A 27,781-nucleotide genomic window follows, 5' to 3' on the forward strand; every position below is an offset into this window, starting at 1 on the left:
CATAGGGATGTGAAATGAAAATCTAAAACTGAAAAAAGTGAGAAAAATTTCAAATGCTAATAAATCCGTTAGTTTTCGATGGATTTCCTTCGTTTTTGCAGCAATCGATTAGAAAATCTTCTAAGATTCCTACCAAATGCATGGAATTGCAATTTTATCATTCGAACTATTGTACTATTGAAAACTCTTAAGCCTTGTCAAAACACAAAGTTCGACCTCTGATTGGTCGTTATACCGCGCTTTCCCTAGCACGGTCGGCAGAGTTATGGACCTAGTAAATTGGGAATGCATCATTTGGCCTATATAAGAGCTTCATCAGATAATAAACAAACATTTCATCGGATATTAAATTGAACAACTGAAATTTTAAGAACACAAATGATTATTTGAAGGGTTAATATTTTCTCGTTTTGCGCTTTAATCCAAAGTTAATTATCTTCATCTACATGCATACTCTGACTATTATTACGTGTCTGCGTCGCTTAGTGTTTGGCTACGGAAATAACGGCGCGATGCGATTCGGCAAGACGAAATCTGTTGAAATGTATAGCTCTACTTCGCCTTAAAAAGAGCTGTACATTTCACCACGGTAAGGCGAATCGCATCGCGCCGGCATTCGCGTTCTGCATAACCGTAGCCTTTGTTCCGTTCCCGTTTAATGATGTCGTTAAATGTGCATATCACAATTCGGCAGCACTTCAACTTCTCATTTGCACAAAATTTAAAAATATCCAATGAACTTCATTCAAAATATCAGACAAAAAGAAATTACAATACTGCCAATGAACGGTCAACGTTTATTGACTAGGAAAAATGACTGACACGCAAGCAGCCAGTTTATCTTTCTTGTAAAAGTATTCTACTTCAACCTTGCGGTCGTGGCTTTGCATACAACCTTCTTGTGATTTTTTAGCTTAACATTGATTGTCCGATCATGAAGAAATGAGAAATGAAAAAGTTTAAATCTTCCAGAAAAAGGCCAAAACATTTGGTAAGTTGTAGACAATAATTATGTCCTTTGAGAAAAAATATAAAATATACACTTTTCTGGAAAATTTTAACTGTTTTATTTCTCATAACCAGTGTATTTTTCGTTTTCGAGCATAACCAGTGTATTATTTATACAAAAAAACAATTTTTTTTAAATTGAGCTTTATGAGATAATCCGTTTTTTTTTATGGTGTAGGGGGAATAGGGGCATAATGAGCACCCTAACTAATTATATTCACCATTGAGAAATTCCATAAAAAATGTCCTAATTTGAAATTATTTTTTAATTGTCGTTTTCGACTTGACTGAAATATTGCACAGATTTACTTATGGCCAAAGATGTCATTTTGTGCTATTTGTTTTTTGAATCACGATTAATTTGTGAAAAAAAATATTTTAAGCTGTCTTCAGTGCAAAACTTGAATCAACTATTTCGTGAATCACCCGTCGCGCCTTATGGTGGCCAATTTTGCCTGCAGTCCCTTTTTCTGACCGATTCGGTCTTGAAGATTTTCTAAAATATGTTCGCACCATCACTGTAAACAAACACTGTCTATGGAAACCGACAAACTCACAAGTCTACTGAGATGAATTTCACGTAAGTTTATGTGACAAGGTGTGCTCATTTCACCCCACCTAAAGGTGACCATTTCGCCCCTATCGAATTAGTTAAAGTTAACATGAGATTCAAACACTAATTATAGCTTAAAAACTAAACTTCAATGATGGTGAAATTTGGGGTACGACCCATACGTCATATTGATGTGTCTACATACTTGATTGAGCCATTGGAACGACCGTAGAAGCTTATTTTGTAGTGCGCAATAATAATAATTTTTCCAACATCCGGGAACCAAGTTGATTTTTTCAAATTATTTCCATATTTTAAACAGACAAATCACTCTTGTTCTACATAAAGAGATACTATAGTAACTACGGAAGAGTTCCACATACTACATTGTATTAAAAAATGCGTAGTTTCGCATAAGAGGGGTGCCCATTTCGCCCCGTGTGCTTATTATGTCCCTAATCCCCCTACATTTTTTTCGGAAAGCTAAAATTATTGCACTGGTGAACACAAGTTTTACTCTAGAGCTAAGAAAAACTAGAGAAAAATTAACGGTAATATCATTTCAACCGTTCCTGTGAATTTTAGTGCCCCTGGCAGAGATAACTTTTTCAGAGATTCAAAATAGTTTCCCGTCAGTCATCGTTTAAACGACGAATCCGACGAACAATTATGCACCACGATTTACAGGAATGGTTGAAAAGCTATAATCTTTCTAGGGTAACTTGTTTAAGCCTCGGAGCAGTTCGGACGAACCTTGGCATCACCCTGCGCGATTTGGCTAAGAAGTTCTAGGCACCGTATAGTACTGTTCGACGAATCTGTCGGCGCGAAGGCCTGCGATCGTTGAACGCCAGCAAGCACCCCAACAGGACCCTCAAACAGAATATCGCTGCAAAACACCACGCTAGAATGCTGTATGAGAAAGTCTTGACCAAATTCGACAGCTGCATTTTAATGGACGATGAGACATATGTAAAAATGGATTTCGCGCAGCTCTCAAGACAAAAATTCTATATGGCCAAGTGCAAGAGTGATGTCGCCAAGTGGTTTAAATTAGTGTTTGCTGACAAGTTCGCACGTAAGCTGATGGTGTGGCAGGGGATCTGCAGCTGTGCCAAGAAAACAAGGTTTTATCAGCGGATCTACCATGACTGGCTTGGCTAGGTGTACGAAGAACAGTGTCTCCAGAACCGGATTTTGCCATTCATCCAATCACATGACAGTCCGGTGAAATTCTGGGCTGACTTAGATTGGTGCATGGAGAATGGAATTGATATTATCGAAAAAGCTATCAACCCGCCAAATTGCCCAGATTTTTGTCCAATTGGGTTGTTTAGTTATATCAGTTTTTTATGTCATCTGAAAGAACTGCTTTTTTTAAGCAAAACGTGATTTTCAAAAATTTTCTATCGCTGTCCTTCGCTTTTTAAATCACGATTAAAAACTGCTCGAAATCGCTACAATGACAGTTCGCCGATACACCAACTGTCAATGTAGCGATTAAGAGCGAATTCTTCATTTAGAAATCGAAGAATGATTATATAAAGTTTCAAAAAATCACGTTTTGCTCAGAAAAATAATATATAAAAATCAGAATTCCGTGAATAGCTGAACAACCCAATTGAAAAATAAAACAGGAGCAAGAACCAGCTGATTTACATAGATAGTGGAAGTTTCACTGTGCAAGAGATGTTGGGCGGTATAATATGAAAAGTGGGTGAATTCATCCGAAACTGAGACGAATATTTTTTTTGTATTTTTCCTTTAAAGGTCAATAAATTTTCTGCAAAATGATATCTCAATATTTTTTCTACGGGCTCATTTGACGAATATATGTTACATTTTGTGCGACCAAATATTAAATGGATCATGCTTTGAACTACACGTTTCAACTACAGTCCCTATAGTTACAGTCTGGCGGAGTGAATTAGGGAACCAATTTAAACTGTTATAACGGGAACCAGTCAATGAAAATTCAATACGACTGGCTCCCGGTATAACAGTTAAAATTGGTTCCCGAATCCACTCCGCCAGACTATAGTCACTGTATGTTTTACTAGTCTGGCGGAGTGGATTCGGGAACCAATTTTAACTGTTATACCGGGAGCCAGTCGTATTGAATTTTCATTGACTGGTTCCCGTTATAACAGTTTAAATTGGTTCCCGAATCCACTCCGCCAGGCTGTAACTATAGGGACTGTACGCCAGACTAGTAAAACATACAGTGACTATAGTTTCAACCTGGGAGGGAGAAACGAATACTACACTCAAAACAGAGAACGCACACATGCGTCGTTTTCTGATAGCGTGTAACTATCTTCTTGCTGTAACACATGCATGACTCAAACGAAGTTTTTAGCAACATCAGGAATACTGAATGTGCAAATTTTGCGGACTAATTTTCCGAGTTTGTGTTTTTTTTTTAATTTGCCATTGTATAAAAGTTTTCCAGAGTTTTGAGTGACGGAGTGTGTTCGAAATTGTAACGAAAGCCTTAAATGCAAAGAAGCGCAAGTTTAATAATCGCTGTACGCTAGCATGATTGTTACTTATAGCTTATGAAATTTATTATTTTACGTCACAACAAACCAGAATATTTCGTAAAACGACAATGAATACAAAAACTGTTTGCGATGAATATATTTTCGAGCAACGCGATACCGTTCTGTTATAACAATACTCATTGCAAAAAATGCTCTTTTTTCCTTGGTTCAAATTGACAGTCAATGACAGCTCATTCTGGTTCATTTTGACACTCACACCTTCATATCCGTTTCTCCCCCCCCCCCAGGTTTCAACTACACACGGTTTGTGACCTAATTGGCCCTGACACAAGTAAAAGAGATTTTTAAGGCTGTTCGCACCTACGCGAATTCTCATATGCAATTGTCAATTTATGTGTGAAAACAAAAGCAAAAATAATTCCCTCCTTCACTTTCGCAAGTAAAAACCAAATCAATATCAACAGAGTCGTCAAAGCCAATTGAAATCAGAAATACTCTTATCAAATTCACACCAAGAAATTAAAAAAATAAACATATTTTTTCCATTTTACATAGGTTTTTTCACAATGTTCCCATAATGTACCAAAAACGAAATTTTGATGGATCAACCGCGCCGTATAGTTGACATACAAAACATGAATTTCAAACATTTTCGTTCTAAATAAATTATTATTTTTTTCGTCTTGTGACAAGTTTTGAAGGTTTCTCAATAACATTCGTTTTTCATACTAACAAATAAAGCTTGATTCAGTATTGGCATTTGTGATTTGTTTTCGAAAATATTCCCTTCTGCTGTGCTGTGTATTTTATCGTTACTTAACGATGACTGTCACAGTAACATACAACTAATAAAAACAGCACAAGTGGGTACCGGAAATTTAATTTAAATACATACATACTGGTACATAAAATCTCTTATAGCCCTTCGTTTTGGACAAATTTCCATCTTCATTCCCTCCGGAGAAATAAATTCCAATGGTACCAGAATCCAAGAGAAGAAACGGACAGGCGGAAATATTAATTTGCTTCCTCTAAATATTTGGAGACATCTGCTCGAAACTTACCTAGTCTTGCAGAATTGCGTTAGAGACGTGATCGGTGTGGCCGACGATTGGCGTGCCGTTGGCACTGCCGCCGGTAATGATGATTCATTGCCATTCTCTTCCGGCAGTCCGATGCTACTGCTCTTGCTAGTACTGCTACTTCGGCTGGAACTGGTACCGGTGCTGTTGTTGGCGACAACTAAATATGGAAACGAAAATGGGGACACTATTATTGAGTCAAATTTGCTCAAACATATGCACATATGCAAACATATATGAAAGAGTGTCTAGCGTGACCAGAACTGGTGAAGCTGCAAAAACGGCACATGAAAGTGATAAAATTGAAAGTTTCCGCGTCGTGCAGTGCGCGGCGCTGCGACACTAATATCGTCAAAGACGAGGTGTTTGCTCTACTCCTGAGGTGAAGTACCGCGCATGAAGCTGTTTCAATTGTGAGTCACCTGAGAATGACCGCGATTACATGAGAATGATCATTATTACATGACCATATGACGATATATGTTTCTGCTAAAACTTTCAAATCAAATTTCCATATCTCATAGAAAAAACCTAAGATTTTAATTCTAAATATTTCATCGGAATGGTTCGAACCTCTATTGAATAAAATAAGTAAAAAAAAACCTTCACAAGTAGTCACTTAATAATATCAATTGAAAGCAAACAAATTTTTCGTAGTGAATCATCCAATTAGTGCAACACCCCCGGACTGGGGCTGTTAACTGGTAGTAAATTAAGGAACACACACGACATATTTCAACGGCATTCCTTAGGTTTTCTTGCTTTTGCAAACTTCTTCGCTCCACTTGCGCTATACATATATCTCTATTATTAATGCATCGAATGTGTGTCCTAATTGAACCCAATTAAGGCACGCCACGTTCGATGTATGTGTAGAACTATATTCACAGAATACATACCATCCTCATCACTTTCGCTATCGGTGGAAAAACCAAAAGTATCGGCTTTAACATCGACCAGAACTTTCTGCTCGGTACGTTTGAGTGAGGCAGTTCCCGGATCGGCCAGGACATTATTCGCGAAGGTTTTTGCCAAAGATGTCGAACAGATTACGGTTGATCCATCTTGCAGCGGGCTGTTTGCCTTGGTAACTGCTAATGGCATAGCTTTGGATGAACTCGAACCACCACTGGAAGGAACCGTACCCGAAGTGCTAGCAACCGCCCCCGTTAGCTGTGGTAATGGGGATGGAGTTAACATGTTACCACTGCTGATGAACTGTTTGATAATATCGGTTGAGTAATCATCAATGCTTCCATCGGATAAATCAGATGCCAGCGATATGGCATCAAAAAGATGTTGACTGCTAATATGCTGATTATTTATGCTGCTCACAGCTTGCAGTGGATTTGTGAGTAAGTTCATCAGATTCTGGGTGGAAGTATTGGACATGGCAGTGGTCGAGGGTGCATGCGGTGGTGATGTTCCAAGAAGGGGAGTAACCGCGGAGAATGAGGATGGATTGGATGCTATTTGTTGTGATGACGTCAATGGGGAGCTGCTGGTTCCAAGTTGCGAAACGGAATGCAATGAAGATGGCTGAACACGCTCGATCCCCGGTACAATAGCCGCCGGAACTGGAGGCGTTGCGGGAAGCGGTGACGTAGGATCACGTGTAGGAGCTAACGGCGGTTTCGCTTCGGGTAGTTTTGAATAGAGATTCTCCTTGGGCGAAAGCAGCTTCATTTCGCGAAGCTTGGAACGCAGTGATTCCACCCACTCTTGCATGCAATCCCAGGTGTTGGCGTTGAACCGTGCGACATCATTGCCGAGTGTTATCACAAATTCAAACTCTTGCTCGACCGGAACGAGTGCATGTGATATGTGCTGCACGGTTTGCAGCGCTAGAGACCATTCCGGGTTGTGCGAGGGAGCTTGCCGTGGGTCGGCGTAACCCTCCAAGAAGGCTTCGCAGTCACCGTGTACGCAGAATACGACCCAGTAGCGATCTGGTTTCTATGTTCGAGAAAAAAACAATAGAAATAAATTAATTAAACAATAAACTATTAAAAAGATTTTTTGTAGAGATCTAAGAAATATAAAAACTAGGATCGAAAAAATGTCAGGTTCACAAACATATTCGCACTCCGGGTTTTTTTTTTTCATTTATTTATTTAATTATTCATCTATTTCTTTGTTACGCAAATGATACCAATGTTTTTCAAAGTTTGTGCACGCTACATTGAAAATAAGTATTCTAGGCAAGCTCGTAGGCCATTTGCTTGGCCAACTTCGACAAACAAATGGCCATGAGCTTGAATCTTAGTAGGAATAGACCGTTCGATATCAAGAGGGACTTTTACGCATGGGTTTATTCTCAGGCTTCTTCCCATCCCCCTACTTTTTCACCCCTTCCCACAAGCTAAATTCCAGAATAAAAGTTAAAAAAAGGTAAAAATATAAAAAAGTTCGTCACTTACTACAATGACAAAGTAACCTTTCTTTCCGTTTGAGTCGTTAGAGATGCAGAGGTACACTCGGGAAATATCTTGAATAAAATTTACTTTGGTACTCGTTTGATAATGCTATGTTTCGGTTTTTACAACAATAGAACTTGAGCCAAAAGGTGTTTACTTTTGAATGTGTATGTTTTTTTTTGTGTATTTACCAGTAAAGGTCGATCGAAAAAGTGTTTCAAACTTCTGAAGAAAAGGTGAAAATAAACATAGAATTCGTAAAATTACTTATGAAAAGAAGTTCAACCTTGATGGACCAGATAACTGGCAGCACTATTGGCACGATTCGCGCAATGGAATTTTGGAGGTGGAACAGAGAAAAGTTTCCGCTGGCGTGGATTACCAAAAAACTGAAGTCTAAAGAATATCTATCTTCGTCTTATATATAAATAAAGTTACATATGTGCGACCGCCCATAACTTTACAACGGAGCGTCTGATTTGAGCTGACTTTGTTTTGTTGTGTTCGTCTTTTTCCAAAGCAAAATGTTACGGCGAGAAAACTAGGAAAATTCAGAAGAAGAGAAGAAAAATGGTTAAATTCACGAAAATAGAATTTCCAATCAACGAAGAAATGAGATAGCAAAAGGCGCAATGAACAACAATAATATGACAGCAATTTAAAACAGGTGACTCTCGAAAGTTATTTTGAAATCCTTTAAAAGCTACCACCGAAAATTAGGATACAAATAGAAGTACGCTCGACTGGTGGCTACCGTCACGGTGATCGGTTGAACTGTATAAACATATAAAAATGCAGCTCTGTTTGTCTGTCTGTCTGATCCATATAGGCTAGGAAACTGCTGAACCGATCGGCATGAAATTTTGTATATAGGGGTTTTAGGGACCGAGAGAGGTGACTAAGATAGTTTAAGACCCCTCCCTTTTCTGGAAAAGAGGAGTCCCATACAAATGAAACACAAATTTCTACACATCTCGACAACTGACCAAGCAAATAGAACCAAATTTGGCATATGGATGTCTTTAGGGGTAACAAAGATGTTCGTATTGGTTCAACACCCTTCCCTCTTCTATAAAGGAGGAGTCCCGTACAAATGCAACACAAATTTCGCTCAGCTCAAGAACAAATCAAGCAAATACAACCAAATTTGATATGTGAATGTTTATAGATGTAACTAATATGTCCAAAATGGTTCAACACCCCTCCCTCTTCTGGATGGTAGGGCTCTTATACAAATCAAACATAAATTTCTATGGTGGTTTGATACTCCTCCGTACTCTGGAAGGCGAGGCAGGTCTACCATACAAATTAAACAGATATTTCAACCAGGTTTTCCAGAAAACAGCCTACAATGATCGGGTCGATGCACAGGAGCCAAAACTCGACTCTAGACGCCATTTTTAAATTTAAGATGGAAACTTCCGGTTTCTAATATGGGTATTTCCGGAATCGTAATCGTGCACAGGAGCTAGAAATCGATCACAGACACCATTTTGAATTTTAAGATGATTACTTCTGGTGTCTGGAAAAAAGCCGAAAATGGCCGATTTCCATCCAATATGAGTACCTTCGGAACCAGAATGATGCACAGAAGCTAGAAATCGATCACAGACATCTTTTTGAATTCTAAGATAGCCAAAAATGAACAAATACCAACCAATATGGGTGTTTCTCAAACCAGAATGACGCTCAGGGGCCGAAAATTGTCTCAAATGCCATTTTGATATCCAAGATGGTGACTTCCGGTTTCGGAAAAAAATGACCGAATATTACTTGATATGATAATTTCCGTAATAGAGATGATGCATAGAGCCAAGCATTGACCCTGGACACCCCCTGGAATTCAAAGATGACCACTTTCAGTTTCTGGAAAACAACAAAATTACTGAATACCACCCAATATGGTTATTTCCGGAATCAGATTGATGCCAGAAAGAACAGCTGAAAATCTATCTATTCATCTATAAAACAGCTGAAAATGATCGAATGCCACTCAATATTGATATTTTCAGAATAGAGGTGATGTACAGAATCCAAAAGTCGAGGAGGTTTTTTTGTTCACACAAGATAGTCGAGGATGTTGTCTTCCGATAAAACCAATCATTTCAAACGATTTGGCTTTTGACTTCCTATGGCCGATTCGTCGTGCATTTGCAGACTATAAACAGATCGCAAGGAATCAATAAATTTTTTAGTTTTTAAATAGTTTATTTGACACGGCACGATACAATTTATGTTTAACTGAGCCAAGTACATTTTTTTTAAATTCTAGATTAGCAGGGAAAAGAGGGAGGCCTTTTCTTTATTCTCGCGGCCGACTACGAGCTAGTGGGGATTTAAGGTGAGAGGAGGGGAGTTACAATTTTGATTTTAACTATATTGAGTTATACGATTTATTTATTTGTACATGGCTAAGCAGTGATGTTCTATTTGAGCAGTTTGGACTGAGGTGTCTGCGTGAACATAAAGATGCCGAGTCTTCGTTTGAGTGTCTCCAGCTTAGTGTATCATCTTCTTTCAGCGTGTAGCGGGAATGGTAATCTAACAAATAGATAGAAGAGTTTCATATTTTAATACCAGCGTGTTTTATGAACACGTATAGCTGTGTCATGTACTGGAGATCACCGCTTCCCAGAATGTCTCTAACGGGTACGTTCGGTTGTTGGACATAAGTCTGGACATCACGCGAATGAAGTCCCGACCTACATCCAACCCCTTGAACCATGCTTTCGTCGATACCTTAGGAAAAATGGAATGTAGCCACCGTCCCAGTTCATCTGAGTTCCATGATGATTGCCAACTGTTGAGTGTTCTCTGACGCAAAATGCTATAAAATTCATCATAAGCAATTGGTCTTTCATAAATATCGCCGTCAATAGCACCCACCTTAGCTAAAGAGTCAGCCTTTTCGTTACCCGGAATCGAGCAATGAGAAGGGACCCACGCTAAGGTAACCCGGTAATTTTTATCTGTTAAAGCACTTAAAAACCGCCGTATTTTCCCCAGGAAATACGGGGTGTGCTTCACAGTCTTCATTGATCGCAGAGCCTCAATGGCACTGAGACTATCTGTGAAGATGAAGTAGTGGTCTATGGGTAGGGTTTCGATGATTCCAAGAGAGTACTGAATAGCAGCAAGTTCTGCGACGTAAACGGAAGCAGGAGCATCGAGTTTGTAGGAGGCGGTAAAATTTTCGTGGAAAACACCGAAGCCAGTGGACTCATCTAGATTAGATCCGTCAGTGAAAAACCTTTTATCATAACTAACATGTTTAAACTTATTGGAAAAAATCTTAGGGATCTCTTGGGGTCGCAATTGATCCGGGATACCAGAAATGTCTTGTTTCATGGTGGTGTCGAAGAATATAGCATTATTAGAAGTATCTAAAAGTGCGACATTGGAGGAATCGTATGAAGAAGGATTAATATCTTGAGCCATATAGTCAAAATATAAAGTCATAAATCTGGATTGAGATTGAAGGTCGACCAACTTCTCGAAATTTTCAATTACTAATGGGTTCATAACTGTGCATCGAATTAGCAACCGGTAAGAGAGATTCCAAAAACGATGTTTCAACGGAAGAATACCCGCTAACACTTCAAGACTCATCGTATGGGTCGACTGCATGCAACCCAAGGCAATACGCAAACAACGATATTGTATTCTCTCTAATTTTATAATGTGCGTGTTCGCGGCGGAGCGAAAGCAGAAACAGCCGTACTCAAGAACTGACAATATCGTTGTTTGGTATAACCTTAGAAGGTCTCCTGGGTGAGCACCCCACCAAGTTCCGGTAATCGTACGAGGAAAATTAATCCTCTGTTGGCATTTTTGTGTCAGATACCTAATATGACAAGCCCAGGTGCATTTGGAGTCGAACCAGACCCCGAGATATTTAGCGACTAAAACCTGAGAGATCGTTTTACCCGTTAGTAGGAGCTGCAGCTGAGCTGGGTTATGCTTCCTAGAAAAAACGACCAGCTCAGTTTTCTCCGGAGAGAATTCGATACCCAGCTTAAGAGCCCATTCAGACAAATTGTCTAAGGTATCTCGCAATGGTCCTTGCAGATCGCTAGCCTTGCCACCAGTAATGGATACAACGCTATCGTCTGCAAGTTGCCTTAGCGTGCATGAATTTGCAAGACATTCATCGATGTCATTGACGTAAAAATTATATAAGAGAGGACTTAAACATGAGCCCTGGGGGAGGCCCATGTAACTAATTCGGGAAGTTGTCGAATCGCCATGTGAGAAATACATATGCTTTTCTGACAACAAATTGAGCAAAAAATTATTCAAATTTGGTGAAAGTCCCTGCGAATGAAGTTTCGCGCTTAAAACTTCTACAGAGACAGAGTCAAAAGCCCCCTTAATATCCATGAACGCAGAAGCCATTTGCTCTTTTCGAGCAAAGGCTGGTTGAATTTCAGTAGAAAGCAACGCTAGGCAATCGTTCGTCCCTTTGCCCCGGCGAAAGCCAAATTGAGTATCTGAAAGTAACCCGTTTGTTTCGACCCATTTGTCTAACCGTAAGAGGATCATTTTCTCCATTAATTTCCGGAGGCAAGAGAGCATCGCAATCGGCCTATATGAATTGTGATCAGAGGCAGGTTTCCCGGGTTTCCGAATAGCAATGGCTTTTACCTCCCTCCAGTCATGCGGAACAATATTTAGCTCAAGAAACTTGTTGAACAAATTCAACAAGCGTCTTTTTGCAGAGTCGGGTAGATTCTTCAACAGGTTGAATTTTATTCTATCTAACCCTGGAGCCTTATTGTTGCACGACAGGAGAGCCATTGAAAATTCCAACATCGAAAATGGAGGCTCTTCCGTAGTTACTAATAACGCGTCGCGAAAGGTTTTCTGTTCCGGTACAGAGTCTGGACAGACCTTTTTGGCAAAATCGAGTATCCAGCGATCTGAATACTCCTCGCTTTCATTCGAAACGTCACGGTTCCGCATGCGCCTGGCGGTATCCCAAAGAGTGCTCATCGCTGTTTCCCTGGACAACGCGTTTACGAACCGCCGCCAGTACCCGCGTTTTTTCGCCTTTACTAAGCTCTTCATCTGCCTGCCCAGTGCCTCGTACTTTCGAAGCAGGTTGACAGTGCCGTACTCCCGGTAGTCCTTATACGCCGCGGACCTTCGCGCGTACAGCTCAGAGCACTCTTTGTCCCACCATTTGTTGGGAGGGCGCTGTCTAATCGTTACCCCGGGTATCGGTTTCGTCTGAGCTTGAGTCGCGGCGTCGATTATCAAGCCAGCTAAGAACGCGTATTCTTCCTCCGGAGGAAGTTCCTCGTGAGTCTCGATAGATTGCGCTATAATAGACTCATAACACTTCCAATCAATATTACGTGTAAGGTCGTATGAAATATTGATTGGGTTCGGGGAAGTTGAACCATTAGCAATTGATATAACGATTGGAAGATGATCACTACCGTGGGGATCGTTGATTACTTTCCACCGGCAATCTAACGCTAGTGATGTCGAGCAAAGGGATAGGTCAAGCACGCTTTCACGTGCTGGAGGATTAGGTACACGTGTCGCTTCCCCAGTATTCAAAACTGTCATATTGAAGTCGTCGATCAAGTTACAGATTAAAGAAGATCGGTTGTCGTCGTACAGCGACCCCCATAGCGAACAGTGAGAATTAAAATCTCCCAATATCAAAAAAGGCGCGGGAAGCAACTCTGCTATATCAGTGAGATGCTTCTGTTCAATCCGCGCGGATGGAGGCATATATAACGAAACAAGGCATAGGTCTTTTCCATTCATATTCGTTTGAATGGCAACGACTTCAATATTCGAGATCGAGGGGAGGTCGATTCGGAAGAAGGAATAGCACTTTTTAATCCCTAAAAGTACCCCTCCACCGTGTGAGTCTCGATCTCGACGAATAATGTTAAAATCGTGGAAATTAAGTTGATCGTTTGAATTGAGAAAGGTTTCACAGAGCGCAAATGCGTCACAATGGTATGTATTTATTAAATGAGAAAATAGATCGAATTTGGGGATGACACTTCTGCAATTCCACTGTAATACAGTGATAAAATTCCTAACCTCTTTCGCCGTATTAGTCATCGAAAGATATGATAGCTGAAATGAGGGGCCAAGTTGCTGCTAGTTGCATCAAAAAGGTTTTTACTGTAGGAAGAAGGGCAAGAAGAATATTTTGTAGGGGATCTGGTATGTTGAATGTTTTAAATATCCAGTCCACAATATCAGAAAATTTTATGAACCCTGTTTCTATTTTATCTTCTGATCGAGAAATGGGTGCACGAGGGGTTTTTGGTGCCCCAGGAAGCGGTGGGTACTCCTGGTTTGATTTAAAATTAAAACCGGGAGGTACTTGCTTCGGTTTTTCTTCACCGCTTCCTTTTTGTGTTGGCTTATTGGTCATTCCGCTAGGGGTTATCTTGCGACCTTTGCGAGAAAGATTAGGAGAGTTGATCATTCTCCTCTTCCTAGATCCTTTTGGCATGGCATAAGAACACCCTTCGACGGGATCGTCAGATGTACCCTCATCGGTTGGCAAAAAGGAAAAGATGTTTCCTGTCGAGGGTGGCTCAGCACTCTTCAGCATTTCTGCAAAAGAGCGCTTTGATCGTTCCTTGAGGGAACGCTTTATTTTTTCCTCGCGCTGTTTGTACGCGGGACACGCCGAAAGGTCATGCCGAGTTCCCTCGCAGTAAAGACACTTTTCAGTATCCTCACTGCAAGCGGTCTCAGCATGATTGCCTCCGCACTTGCTGCAGCGTGCCTTGTTGCAGCAGTAGGTGGCTGTATGACCTAACTGCTTGCAGTTTTGGCAATGCATGACCCGCGGTACGAACAGGCGTACAGGCAGACGAACCCTGTCCAAAGAGATGTAGTTCGGCAGTGCGGATCCGGCGAATGTTACACGGAAGGAATCCGAAGGGAAGAATTTCTTCTTCCCTTCTTCGATGGATACTGAATGCAATTGCTTGACATCCAGTATCTTTACATCTTGAATCAGGGGGTTCTTGAAGCAGCCAACCTCGTGACGCAAAATGTCATCGACCGTGAGGCTTCCTTCGGTAACCACACCGTCGATCTCCACGTCCTTGGCAGGGATGTACACGCGGTACTCTCTCGTGAAGAGCTCGTAGCTAGCAATTGCGTTTGCTTGCTTCAAGCTACTCACAAAAACTCGCAGTTTGTTCGGTCTAACCTTTGTAATTTCGGTTACGTCCGAAAACTGTTTTGCCAGGTCCTTGCCGATTTGAATTATAGAAGAAGCCTCTAAACTTCTTTATGGGCCTGAAGTAAACTACGAACGGACCTTTCGAAGCATCTGGGTAAGCTTTCACCCGTGTTGCCGGTACCCTTGGTACGGGGCTAGGTAGCGGGGAAGGTAGAGGGGAATTGATGGGGGAGATCTCAATCTCTTCCCCAGTTGTTTCCACATCCAGGAATAGTTGCACCTGCATGTCGTCCATTTTGCGGGAGCGTTACGCTCTACCGCACACAAACGATAAATATTCGAATGTGGGGGGGTCAAGTAGTTGCTATTAAATTTTAAAACAATTTTTCAAACTACAATGGATCAAAATAAAAAAAAGGCAGTAGCACAAGAACTAATCGACAAAAAAACACCCGTACGATAACTCGTGTATTGTTATTTTGCAAACTCAAACGGAGATGAACAATTTGCGTCTAATCGAGACGAAAGCAAAACAACGAATGAATGAATCAATGAATTTGGAATGTTTAAAATTATTAAATTTAACACAAAAATGGGCGAGACGAAGTTTGCCGGGTCAGCTAGTTTTATTTACAAATTCCTCCTCAGGTTTGCGTCAAAATTGTTGGAGTAGCTCTTACGCCTTAGGTTTGCCCAGAAATTCTCAAATGGAGGCAGCGGAGGAACGTTGGATGGGTTCGCCGACTTGGGTACTACATCGATATTCAGCCGCTCTATCTCCTCCAACGATCGCTTCGAGTAGTGGGCCGACACCAGATTCGGCCAGAAAACCGCGTATTCGTCCTTTTGGTATTTCTTGATAAACAACGCAACTTCCGGTAGGCACTTCGTACAATAATTCGCTCGTTCACGACCAGTCCGGGACGAAAGAAGAACGGCTTTGACATTCCCTTTTCGCTGATTTTCAGGCACAGCAGCAAAGCAAAGCAAAGCCTTGGTGCTACATTCCGATTTGGAACTTGACCTCTTGTTTATTTATACACAGACTTCGCAGCCGACTGTTTAGTGTACAGGAATCGACTTAACCATCTTATTCAACCGCTACCGCTACGTCATCGCTGGCAGCTCCGAGACCAGTGGGCGGGACTAAAGCTTCTTGACATGTATGTTCATGTTCGCCAGGTACTTCTTAACGGTTGCGCCGGGAACGGGCGTTTCAGGCGTCCACAAAGTGCCTCACGATATCTGTTTTCAACGCGACGGGGTACCCTTCTTCGAACGCGCACACTTCTGAACGGAATAGTCTTCACTGTTTTCGCCATCAAGTTTAAAGGTCGATTGATAGAGCTGTCAAAGTTTTTCTCATGACTAATGGGTTACTATAATTGATGCTGCATGGGTAGTTTCGTCAGTGCATGTAAAGGTAAACCCATGAAAAATCGGCAATTTTTATCCATTTTTTTAGGAACTGTTGAATCAACTCAAGTTTCGAATTCGTAAGTGTTGGGAAAAGATCACGCCGAAAACTTTTGAAACACTGCACTGGTTTTGTCCATGAAATCGCATCTAATTGAAGTCATCCATAAGAATGAAGCCTAAATACTTTATTGAAATAATCAGTATACGTATACATTTTTAAGAAATGAAGTTTGATTTTTTAGAAAAACGTAACCCCATCCACCCTCTCTCTTACCCTCATGGACAAATCACTAAAATCAAAGGCTAATTTTGTTTGGGTTAAGGAGTCACCATGGAACTTTTTCAAAAAATAATTGTGCAACACGGTTCGAGAAGAGGTTACGCATCGTCAAACTTCCATGGAAAATGTAACAAAAAATAACATCTGTTGCATTTGGATTTCTCAGCAGGATTGTTGAATACCGAAACGATCTGTATCAGTTCAGCAAGCCAAACTTGATCATTTTCCAGTGGATAATACAAACAAACTCTTTTTTCCTTTTTTTTTTTTTTTGTGTAGGCTGCATCCAGCGGAGCACTAATTTGCGAACAAGCTGCGAATTCAACAGCAAAATGTTACTGCATATAAAAACCGCAGTTGCGCATGTAACGCAGCGATATGATGTACAACGCGATTGCGTACCAGGCTTTCGTTGAGTTTTGAACCAGAAAATTGTACAATACGAGAGAAAACGAAAAACACATATAGGCAAGAGAAGCACATGGTTATGCTTGTAAGTTTCACTATTAGTATAAATTCAATTCTCTTTTAGTTGTGATACCTGTTTTTTTTTTGCCTTTATCCCAGAGTTAATCAAACTATGCCGAGTGCAAATAAAGACAAAATAATCGCCTGCTGGCTCAGTCGGTTGATTACCTTTACAAGTACTGTTTGTACGAGACACGGTATAATATACAGATAGAAAGAGGTGTAATCAAATTACGAGCACCGAATCAGACGTGAACCAGTTAATCAGCAGATTACAAGGGATTATAATAAAACGTTTCCCAGTAACGGCTTAGGGACAATACTTCGAATTATTCTTTTTATCATGCTGAATAATCATTAAAAACTAATGTAGAATTGTTTTCTAGGTTTTCTAGCTTCTAGCGAGATTGCTACTAAATCGCTGAACCAAAACAATTGCACTATGAATTGCATCGTCAGGCATATAGCGCACACTATTCAGCGTCAGTTTTCTGCCTATAACTTCCAGTAGTCTGATGCAATTGGCTTGACTTCAAGCTGTGTGCCATCATGCCATTTCTAGCTTTATATTTTGTAGGTAAAGCTCATTTCAATAATATTAATTCATCATTTCACGAAAGCAGACCGTTTTATGTTTTTTTTTTTTCTTTCCAATACTTCTACTGACCTTCAGAAGCAACTATTGCAAGTTGATATTATAACATATGGTTTGTATACAGTGTTTATGACGGGCCGAGTGGAAGGCAGGACAGGTTTTATCGTTGGTATGCGTGGCAATGGCTCGCTTGGTTGATTTACAATCAACCTACCTACAGTACTACTACTGCATATTTGTCATGTTAAGCTGTTGCGAATTTATGGAAAATTCGTCCAAGGTTTCTCGTGTTTAAATACAAGGTTGCTTGGTATTGTGTCCGTCGAATGACGGTAACATTTTTGTTTTGATTCAATTCGATAGATACTAGTTGTACCCTATTTTAGCTAGAAAAATGCCAGTAATCAAAAAAAAATTTAAAGAATGAAATGTGAAAAAAGGGTCTTTCCGGAATTTAAAGACTAAATCTCTTTGAGCTGTGAGTAGCCACTTTCAAGAAACCTCAATCTACGCAGATGTTCCGAAGTCTCACTTTCCATATTACAAAATGAATCTGGCCTATGTTTATCAAATGATATCTGCTCGGACAGGGTCCCGTTAATCTTTTACACTTTCTTGAGTCTAGAAAACTTGTCAATCCGCGGAAAATACTCAGTTTGCTAAGTCAAATACGCGTGCAATGATTTATTTTCATCTGAGAAGCTCGAATTTCTACGATAGGTCATTTGGCATGGAAACCATCTACTACTTTTTTGAAGAAAAAAAATACCCAAAAACATGTAATGATTTTTTTTTTTCAGAAACACATTTCGTGTTAAATTTTTATGAGCAGTCCCCACAATATCCTAAATATATCGTGTTAAATTAGCACGATTGCATTAACTAAATTTCGCCAACAAAAAACTTTTCAAAGTTTTTCAATTTGTTCCTCACGAGATCACATTTAAAAATGTTAGACTTTTTTTTTTTTCAATAGTTACAGGTCGCGAAGAAAAAGTTCGCGAGAGGCGCAACCGCATGTTGTTTTGATGTTCTCCGAGTGGGCTGAAGTTTCCAGCGTTTGTTTGTCTATTAAAGATAGGAAGTTTTGCTAAATTTAAATTTTTCCATTGAGGTTAAGTAGGGTAAAAGGGCCTTTGAAAATGATATGTCCAAAACCGTCCAAATTCTAGAAAGTGCAATAACTTCTGCTAGACTTGATGGATTTTTTTGGTATTATTCTACACTAAGAGTACTTCAAAACGCAAATAGGTAACATGACGAAAAAAAGTGGAAGTGGAGGTTGTTTATAAGAAACGACCGCAAGGTTAACGTAGAATTACGACAGCCTGTCTTATGTCAATAATTTTTTGCAATAGCTTTGGAAATACACTCGATTGGGGTTAATCATTTTAATGGTGTGAAGCGATATATTTTTCCGTATTTGTTTCATATATTATTATTGCTTTTAAAATAATCAGCGCCGTGAGCAGAACTTGCTGAACTTTTCTGTTTGGAATCGGATTTGTTTCGTATATACCGCTTGTGATGCACAGTGTTAATGAAACGTAATATACATCACACTGCTGCGCATTTGCAGCAGCATCAAACTGCAATCAAAGTTGCAATTTAGTAATAACCATTCATTATGCTCTTCCAAATATATTTAGTAGCCTTGAAAAAGACTGGTTGCTGCGGTTGCAAATTTCATTCAATTATCGCATAAATGCTTCATGGTCCCTATATCCGCTCTGACAAAGATTTTTTACGCACGTTGTGGAATGGGATAACTGAAAAAAAATAGGTATGACTAAAGTCGCATGGAAGCAGATTGTTGCGTGTTTGATACTGCCGACGGTAAAGTATGAGTATGAAGGTGGAAGGTGGAAATTCTGCTGTGATGTCGAACTATGACCGTTTCGTTTTAAGATGTAATAGCGTAAGTGCTGCATTTCTGTTATCTGCTGCCATCCAGCACTAGAACAAGTATATATTACAACCGGCCACCAACACATTCTTGAGGCAATGTTAAATTTTTCTTGTCTTGCGAATGCTGAAATTTGCGGTTTTCCGTCTATTACACATGATGAAAAATCTTAACTACTTCAATCACATAATTGTGGAGCACCAACAGGTGCTATTATATTTGACAACAGGGAATTTGGCAACAGACAAACTGGCAAGTTTGTTCAATTATCATCATTTCGGATAACCATTCGTCGATGATTCTAGTTCTCCCGTTTTCTTCAGTAGAATTGCCTGCCATTTCCAATAATTCTGCAGCTACCGAAAACTCCATAACAGCCGCCAGATTGTCAGGTGCTTAAGTATCAACGCGCCCAGCGCGATCAGCCAGAAATTGAAACCCGGCTTTTCTTTCTTCTTCACGATCAGCAACCAACGTCCGTGTGGTATCGGCACAATCATGGAATGCATCTTGAATCTATTTATATAAAAGACAAGTTTTGTATGTATGTATGTATGTATGTATGTTTGTTCCAGCATAACTCTCGAATGCCTGAACCAATTTCAACCAAACTTGGCATACGTGTTCTTTGTGCAAAGGAAGTGGTCATAGAAATATTGGGAAGAGGAAAGGACAACCACCAAAGGGGGTTGATAAGAAAATCATTTTTTTTCATGCATTATGAAAACTTTTTAAATTGATACGATAATTTTCTGGCCTTTGGTCATGTCTGGAGGCCGGAAATTGATTTCCAGGAACTTGAATATAAGTCGAAAACGGGGAGGGACAACTATCAAAAAGAAAGGGGGTTTAATTAATGAGAAAATTAAGTTTTTTCATGCATTATAAAAACTTTTTGAATGAATACGATCATTTTCTTGCCTTTGGTCATGTCTGGAGGCCGGAAATTGTTTTTCAGGAACTGTAATATATGTCGAAAACGGAGAGGGATAACTGTTAATGAGGGAGGGGGTTTAATTGATAAGAAAGTCATTTCTTATAGAGCATTATGGGAACTTTTTGAATGAGTACGACAACTTTCATGCCCCCGATCGGTCATGGCCAGAAGTTGATGTCTAGCTACCGGAATATGATGTCCGATATTTTTCTAAAACAAAGATGGTGACTTTAGATTTCTGGGAAGCTGTATAAAACTGTGAAAAACGTTTACAAACCCCCCAACATTTGTATTTCCGGAACCAGGATGACCTTTAGAAACGAGAAATAAGAGCCCAACGACATGTTTTAAATTTCAGAATTTTGCGAAAAACGAATATATGCTCTGCATTACGTATGTTTTTGCCATCAAGATGACTCATATCCGGTGCCCATTTTGTAATCCCACATGACGACTTATATCTTCTGGAAAGCTTGCTAAAATAGAGAAGAAGACTTGGACGTTATTTTGAAACGTTACTTTGAAATCTATTTCACGATCTCTGCTTTCTGCCAAGCTGTGTGAAACTGAGTAAAATGTTAGGCTATTCGGGACTACGAAGCTGCTGATTTTGTTTGGTTTTTTGCATAAGAGAGTAAAGGAAAGAAATATTTTTTGCTTTTGTCAACAAGCATACTCTGACAGTCTATATGAGAGTTTACGTGATTGTGAGCAGCCTTTGAAATCTCATTGAGCTTCGTAGTCGCGAATTGATTGAGTAATTTCAGTGAAATTTGAGTTCATTGTAAGTTAATTTCTGTGGCCTCTATTACTATTATCTATTATTATAAACAAGTCACAGGGATAATTCATTAAACAATGTGGAATAGATTCAAGATAACCGTCTTTTTTCCAAGGCCAATTATACGTCGTTTGCTCGAGGGTTGGCTCACCTGCAAATTTATTTAATTTAGCTTCTGATAGAGAAACGAAAATTGTGGTAGAAATAAAGTTTGTAACTAAAATAGAAAGAAATATTTACAATGATAGGTTGGTGAAAAATATTTAAAAATATAGAAAATTGAAAAAGCAGAAATTTTTACACGAGCAAGGCCGGGTTCATTCAGCTAGTTATACATTAAACACAAAGCGCGCATTCTTAGTCAACTAGGTATATTCTGTCGACCTTGTTAGGGAAAGAAGAATTGTGCGACCAATCAGAGGTCGACATTTGCGTTTCGACAAGGCTTGACAATTTTCAATAGTACAATCGTTCGAACAATCAGATTACAACTTTCTGCATTTGGACGGGTGCTTGGTTGATTTTTCAATCGATTACTGCAAAAATGACGAAAATCGCATTTTTCTTTTGAAAATTGTCGAATTTCAGGGTCATCCTAAAGCGCAACTAAAGAGCTTTAATGTCATGTACAAGCCAAGTGTGCCAAATGGGGTAAAACGGCCCTAGAAGGGTTTTTGAAGTAGAATACTTCTCTCAGGAAGTTCGGCTACATAGGGATGTGAAATGAAAATCTAAAACCGAAAAAAGTGAAAAATATGTCCAATTTCAAATGCTAATAAATAAATCGGTTAGTATTCGATGGATTTCCTTCGTTCTTGCAGCAATAGATTAGAAAATCTTTTAAGAGTCTTCCCAAAATAGGATAATTGTAATTTTATTATTCACACTATTGAACTATTGAAAATAGTCAAGCCTTGTCAAAACGAAAAATTCGACCTCTGATCGGTCGTTATATGCTTGCTTCCCAAGCACGGTCGACAGGATCATATACCTTGCAATTGAAAACATGCTATTTGGCCTATATAAGAGCCTGTTTCAGCCGGAGCCGCTCATAATAGTTCTAGACTAGTGATGGGAAATATCGCCCAGAACGGACATCGATAACAATCGATAATTCCGGGACTCTTATCGATATTATCGATAAGTATCGATAATTTGACAGCTAACGTTTGCGGTGAAAATTTTTTTTCAGATGATGAAAAAAAACTATTTCAGATGGCGATGAAAAAAAAACTATGACGGATAATTGAGTTGGATAAATTTCCCATGGAAGTTTGTCATGTTAGCTTCCTCACAAAAAATATTACGTCCTTGCGTGCAGCCTTTCGACAGTTAACCGGAACATTCGCCATGGCGGACGAAAACATGCGTGTAGCCATGTTTTTAGGCTCTTTCTTCGTTTTTTTAATTCCTCCTCCGTTTTCGAGACAAAATTGTTGGAATAGATCTTGCGCTTCAAATTTGCCCAGAAATTCTCGATGGGAAGCAGCTGGGGGACATTAAGCGGATTCGCCGACTTCGGTACCACATCAATATTCAGCCGCTCCATCTTCTCCAACGATCGCTTCGAATAGTTGGCCGACGTCAAATCTGGCCAGAAAACCGTGTCTTCGCGCTTATGGTATTTCTTGATGAACGACGCAACTTCTGTCAGGCACTTCGTACTCAGGGATGCCACATGTACAGATTAATCTGTATTTTACAGATTTTTGGCCGAAGTAACGGTACAGAATCTGTATATACAGATATACAGATTTTCGTCGAAAAGTACAGATTTACAGATTTTTCGAAATTGACATTAATTTTAAAAAACAATCCAAATTTTATTTCATTAAATATTGAGCAAATTGAACATATTTTCAACTCCTCACACGTTTTAAGCTAAAAATTTCGTTTATGTACCATAAAAACTCAAAAAATACAAAGTTCTTTGTGTTTAAACAACACAGATTTTTTTTACAGATATTTTTGTTCCAGATACAGATGTTCAGATTTTTTCAAGGGAAAACACAGATTTAAATGTGGCAACCCTGTTCGTACTATAAATTCCCTCGTTCACGGCCAGCCCGGAGCGAAAGAAGAGCAATTTTGACATCCATTTCTCGCTGATTGACAGCAACAGCCGCACCTTCTTGGGGAACTTGGTCTGTGAAATAAACCTTACCTCGATGCTCACTTCCTTCGTGGGGGAGGTAAAATACGGAGAGCCCTGCTAGTCGTTGCCATCCAGGGTGAGATAGGTCTAGTTGTCCAATACCACTGCCGCGTCGCGATTCGCCGTGAAAATTGACTTGACCATCTTCAACCGCTGTCGCTGCGTCATTGCCTGGAGCTCCAAGACCAGTGGACGGGACTGCCGCTTCCTACATGTATGTCCATGTTCTCCAGATGCTTTTTCACTGTTTTTGAGCACGCACCAATCTCTCTGCCAAGTGCACGCAGCGATTTAGCCACTTTTCCCTCGGTCTTCCTCTTCAGCATCCTTGGAAGCTCCTTGTCGCTCAGGGTCGTTGGCCGTCCGGAATCGGGCTTTCTTTCGATGCTCTGATCGTTGTCCAATAGTGTCAAGATGTTGTAGATGCCGACATACCCGGGGTCCACAAAGTGCCGCACGATGTCCGTTTTTGACGCGGCGGGGTACCGTTCTTTGAACGCGCACACTTCTGAACGGAGTAGCTTCACTTTTTTCGCCATACACAGTTAGAGTTTGACTGATAGGGCTGTCAATTTTTTTTTGCTAACTCATGGGTTACTAAGATTGATTTTTTTTTTACCGCAAACGTTATTCGACAAATGCAATTTTGCTATATAAATTTGTTAAAAACAGAGACAGTGATGGCCCAAACAGAATGGATACGTTGCGTTGCGTTGACGTCAATGTGACAGTAAATGTATGGGCTAACTGTCAAATTGCCGCAAACGCAGCCGCAACGTATCCATTGTGTTAAGGCCTTGAATGACAAATCTTACGATACTGCAAATGATAATTCAAACAACCGGACGAGTTTAACAGTTTGTTTTGGAAAGTCTTCGGGTTTTACGCCGAGAGTGCTTTCTACGGAGTAGTTTCAAGCCGAAGTTTATTTTGAAGGTTGTATAATAAGGGAAATAATTGAAGCAGGCAAAATTCTGTCAATTTTTAAATGGCCAAAACTACACGAAAAATGAATCAATTCTGACAAAACAGGTTTCATTTTACTGGAAAACTGTCCTAGTTTCCTAGTGTTACTTGAGAACTGGACGTGACCAAGGTTCACTGGAAATGTTTCGGATTTCCGGAGTGTGTGCCAAAGTGTACATTTTTGCAACGCGTAGAACTTTTTATGATATTCTGTTTCACTTAGGTTTATATGTTGTCAATAAATAAGAATTTATTTCGGGTTCATTGATAGCCAAAGATTGGAAATTCGCCAAGGAATCATCGAGGTATGAATTTATTAAGTATGGGTGTTGATTCTGGCGGTTTTTTCCCTGTTGGGTACTAATTTTCTTTGAGCTTGCAGCAATCTAGCAGAATTCAATCGAACATTGTGGGTGTGTAGGTCATAGAGCAATTTATCTGGATTAACATTTAAATAGATCAGATTATTCTCACACGGATTTTCTCTAAAAGGTTATTTATGCAGATTTTCAAATTAACGTGGTTTTTACGCGAATTTTTGAATTAAAGCGGTTTATCAAGCGGATTTTTGAATTAACATGGTTTTTTCACGAGGCATGTATCCCCCGCGTAAGAAAACCTAACTGTATTTGAACCTTTTTTTTATGAATCAATATATGTTAGTAAAAATTATCTGAACTTTCCTTCGAAAATATAAAAAAATGAGTTTAAGATCCTACTCTGAAAAAAATATAATTTTAAGAACAAAAAAGGATTTTAGAAAATATCGGTGATCTCAGATTTTTTTGAATGAAGTATTTTAGATAGACAATTTAGTTGCCTAAAACGCTCTATGCGTTGCAAAAATGTACACTTTGACACACACTCTTGAAATCCGAAACATTTTAGGTGTAGGTAGGTCACACCAAGTTCCCAAGTAATACTAATATAATACTGTTTTTCAGTGAAATGATACCAGTTATCAAAATTGATTCATTTTTCGTAAAGTTCTGGCCATTTAAAATCCGAGAGAATTCTATTTATCTCAATTATTTTGTCTACCTCCTGTATACATCAGGATACTTTTTTGGCGCAACAATTTCGTTGATTTGGATTTTTAGTGGAACTAAAAATTGTTTGTTGGGTAACAGATACTTTAAACTGAAACAGTTCCAAGTTAAACTAAACAATTACCAATAGACTGCCGCTATGCATGTCCATCATATTATAAGAGTTGGCGAGCCAAAGAAAATGCATTTTATTACAATTTCGTATCATTGCTTTTTATGAGATAGTGCAAAAAGTTTGGATATTTTTTCAAAGTTCTCCAGTACTAAGTTGTCGAATTCATCTGTTCTTAGGAAACTAAAAACTATCAATACCTTTTTAGTTACCTATATTTCTCAGAAACTCAGTGACACCCGGGGCGAACCGTTACACCACCCCCAACAATGCTAAATCTTGTCGAATAGCAGCACCCAACAAATACCTAGCGGCAAAAGCAACTCCTGGGGTAGGGTAGGTGAGGTCTCCTTCTTTTGGGTCTCCTCCAGTAACCAGCCGCACTGACTTGTGCTTACCCTTATAATATCGATAATTATCGTTACCGACAAAAATTAACGATAATATCGATGACCAGCATTTATCGATATTATCGATAAGTATCGATAAGTTTCCCATCACTATTCTGTTGTGATTAGTGATGGGAAATATCGCCCAAAACGTACATCGATAGCAATCGATAATTCCGGGGGTTTTATCGATTTTATCGATAAATATCGATAATTTGACAGCTAACGTTTGCGGTAAAAAAAATTTTTTCAGATGATGAAAAAAAAAACTATTTCAGATTGTGATGAAAAAGAAACTATGACAGATAATTGAGTTGGATGAATTTCCCATGCAAGGTTATCATGTTAGCTTCCTCGCAAAAAAATATTACGTCCTTGCGTGCGGCCTTCAGGCAGTTAACCGTAACATTTGCCATGGCGGACGAAAACATGCGTGTAGCCATGTTTTTAACCTCTTTCTTCGTTTTTTTATATTAATTCCTCCTCCGTTTTCGCGACAAAATTGTTGGAATAGATCTTGCGCTTCAAGTTTGCCCAGAAATTCTCGATGGGAAGCAGGTGGGGGACATTGGGCGGATTCACCGACTTCGGTACCACATCGATATTCAGCCGCCCCATCTCCTCCTACGATCGCTTCGAGTAGTTGGCCGACGTCAAATCTGGCCAGAACACCGTGTCTTCGCGCTTATGGTATTTCTTGATGAACGACGCAACGTCTGTCAGGCACTTCGTACTATAAATTTCCCCGTTCACGGCCAGCCCGGAGCGAAAGAAGAATAACTTTGACATCCCTTTCTCGCTGATTGTCAGCCACAGCCGCACCTTCTTGGGGAGGTAAAATACGAAGAACCCTGCTAGTCGTTGCCATCCAGGGTGAGACAGGTCTAGTCGTCCATCACCACTGCCACGTCGCGATTCGCCGGGAAAATCGACTTGACCATCTTATTCAACCGCAATCGCTGCGTCATTGCCTGCAGCTCCGAGACCAGTGGTCGGGACTGCAGCTTCTTGTATGCATGTCCATGTTCTCCAGATACTTTTTCACTGTTTTAGAGCATGCACCAACCTCTCGGCCAAGTGCACGCAGCGATTTAGCCACTTTTCCCTCGGTCTTCCTCTTCAGCATCCTTTTGGTTATCAGCAAGCTTCTTGTCACTCAGGGTCGTTGGTCGACCAGAACCGGGTTTTCTTTCGATGCTCTGATCATTGTCCAATAGTGTCAAAATGTTGTAGATGCCAGAACCGGCATACCCGGCGTCCACAAAGTGCCGCACGATGTCTGTTTTTGACGCCATTTTGAAACCCATGAAATCGGGAATTTTTTGTCAATTTTTTTACCGCAAACGTTATTGCGGTTATAGTAACGGCCCAAACAGAATGGATACGTTTGCGTTGCGTTGGCGTCAATTTGACAGTAAATGTATGGGCTAACTGTCAAATTGCCGCAAACGCAGCCGCAACGTATCCATTGTGTTAAGGCCTTGAATGACAAACCTTACGATACTGCGAATGATAATTCAAACTACCGGACGAGTTAAACAGTTTGTTTTGGAAAGTCTTTGAGTTTTACGCCGGGAGTGCTTTCTACGGAGTAGTTTCAAGCCGAAGTTTATTTTGAAGGTTGTGTAATAAGGGAAATAATTGAAGCAGGCAAAATTCTGTCAATTTTTAAATGGCCAAAACTTCACGAAGAATGAATCAATTCAGACAAAACAGGTTTCATTTCACTGGAAAACTGTCCTAGATTCCTAGTATAACTTGAGAACTGGACGTGACCAAGGGTCACTGGAAATGTTTCAGATTTCCGGAGTGTGTGCCAAAGTGTACATTTTTGCAACGCGTAGAACTTTTTCTGACATTCTGTTTCACATAGGTTTATATGTTGTCAATAAATCAGAATTTATTTCAGGTTCATTGGTAGCCAAAGATTGAAAATTCGCCAAGGAATCATCGAGGTATGAATTTATTAAGTATGGGTGTTGATTTTGGCGG

The 27,781-nt window shown here is 39.8% G+C and overlaps 1 protein-coding gene across 2 annotated transcripts in view; it reads right to left on the bottom strand.

The window, feature by feature from the left end:
• Nucleotides 1-27,781, bottom strand: part of LOC129726016 (uncharacterized) — a 63,540-nt gene that overhangs the window by 8,239 nt on the left and 27,520 nt on the right. Inside the window, exons 3-4 of one of the 2 annotated variants that reach the window (XM_055682546.1) lie at nucleotides 6,047-7,103; nucleotides 5,130-5,334 (exon numbers count right to left, since the gene is read on the bottom strand). In XM_055682546.1, coding sequence (XP_055538521.1) covers nucleotides 5,130-5,334; nucleotides 6,047-7,103 — 1,262 coding nt within the window. The remainder of the gene's footprint in view (nucleotides 1-5,129; nucleotides 5,335-6,046; nucleotides 7,104-27,781) is intronic. The other variant, XM_055682557.1, reaches the window with a different exon arrangement.

The sequence above is a fragment of the Wyeomyia smithii genome, chromosome 1, assembly GCF_029784165.1.
Source record: "Wyeomyia smithii strain HCP4-BCI-WySm-NY-G18 chromosome 1, ASM2978416v1, whole genome shotgun sequence".
NCBI lineage: Eukaryota > Metazoa > Arthropoda > Insecta > Diptera > Culicidae > Wyeomyia > Wyeomyia smithii.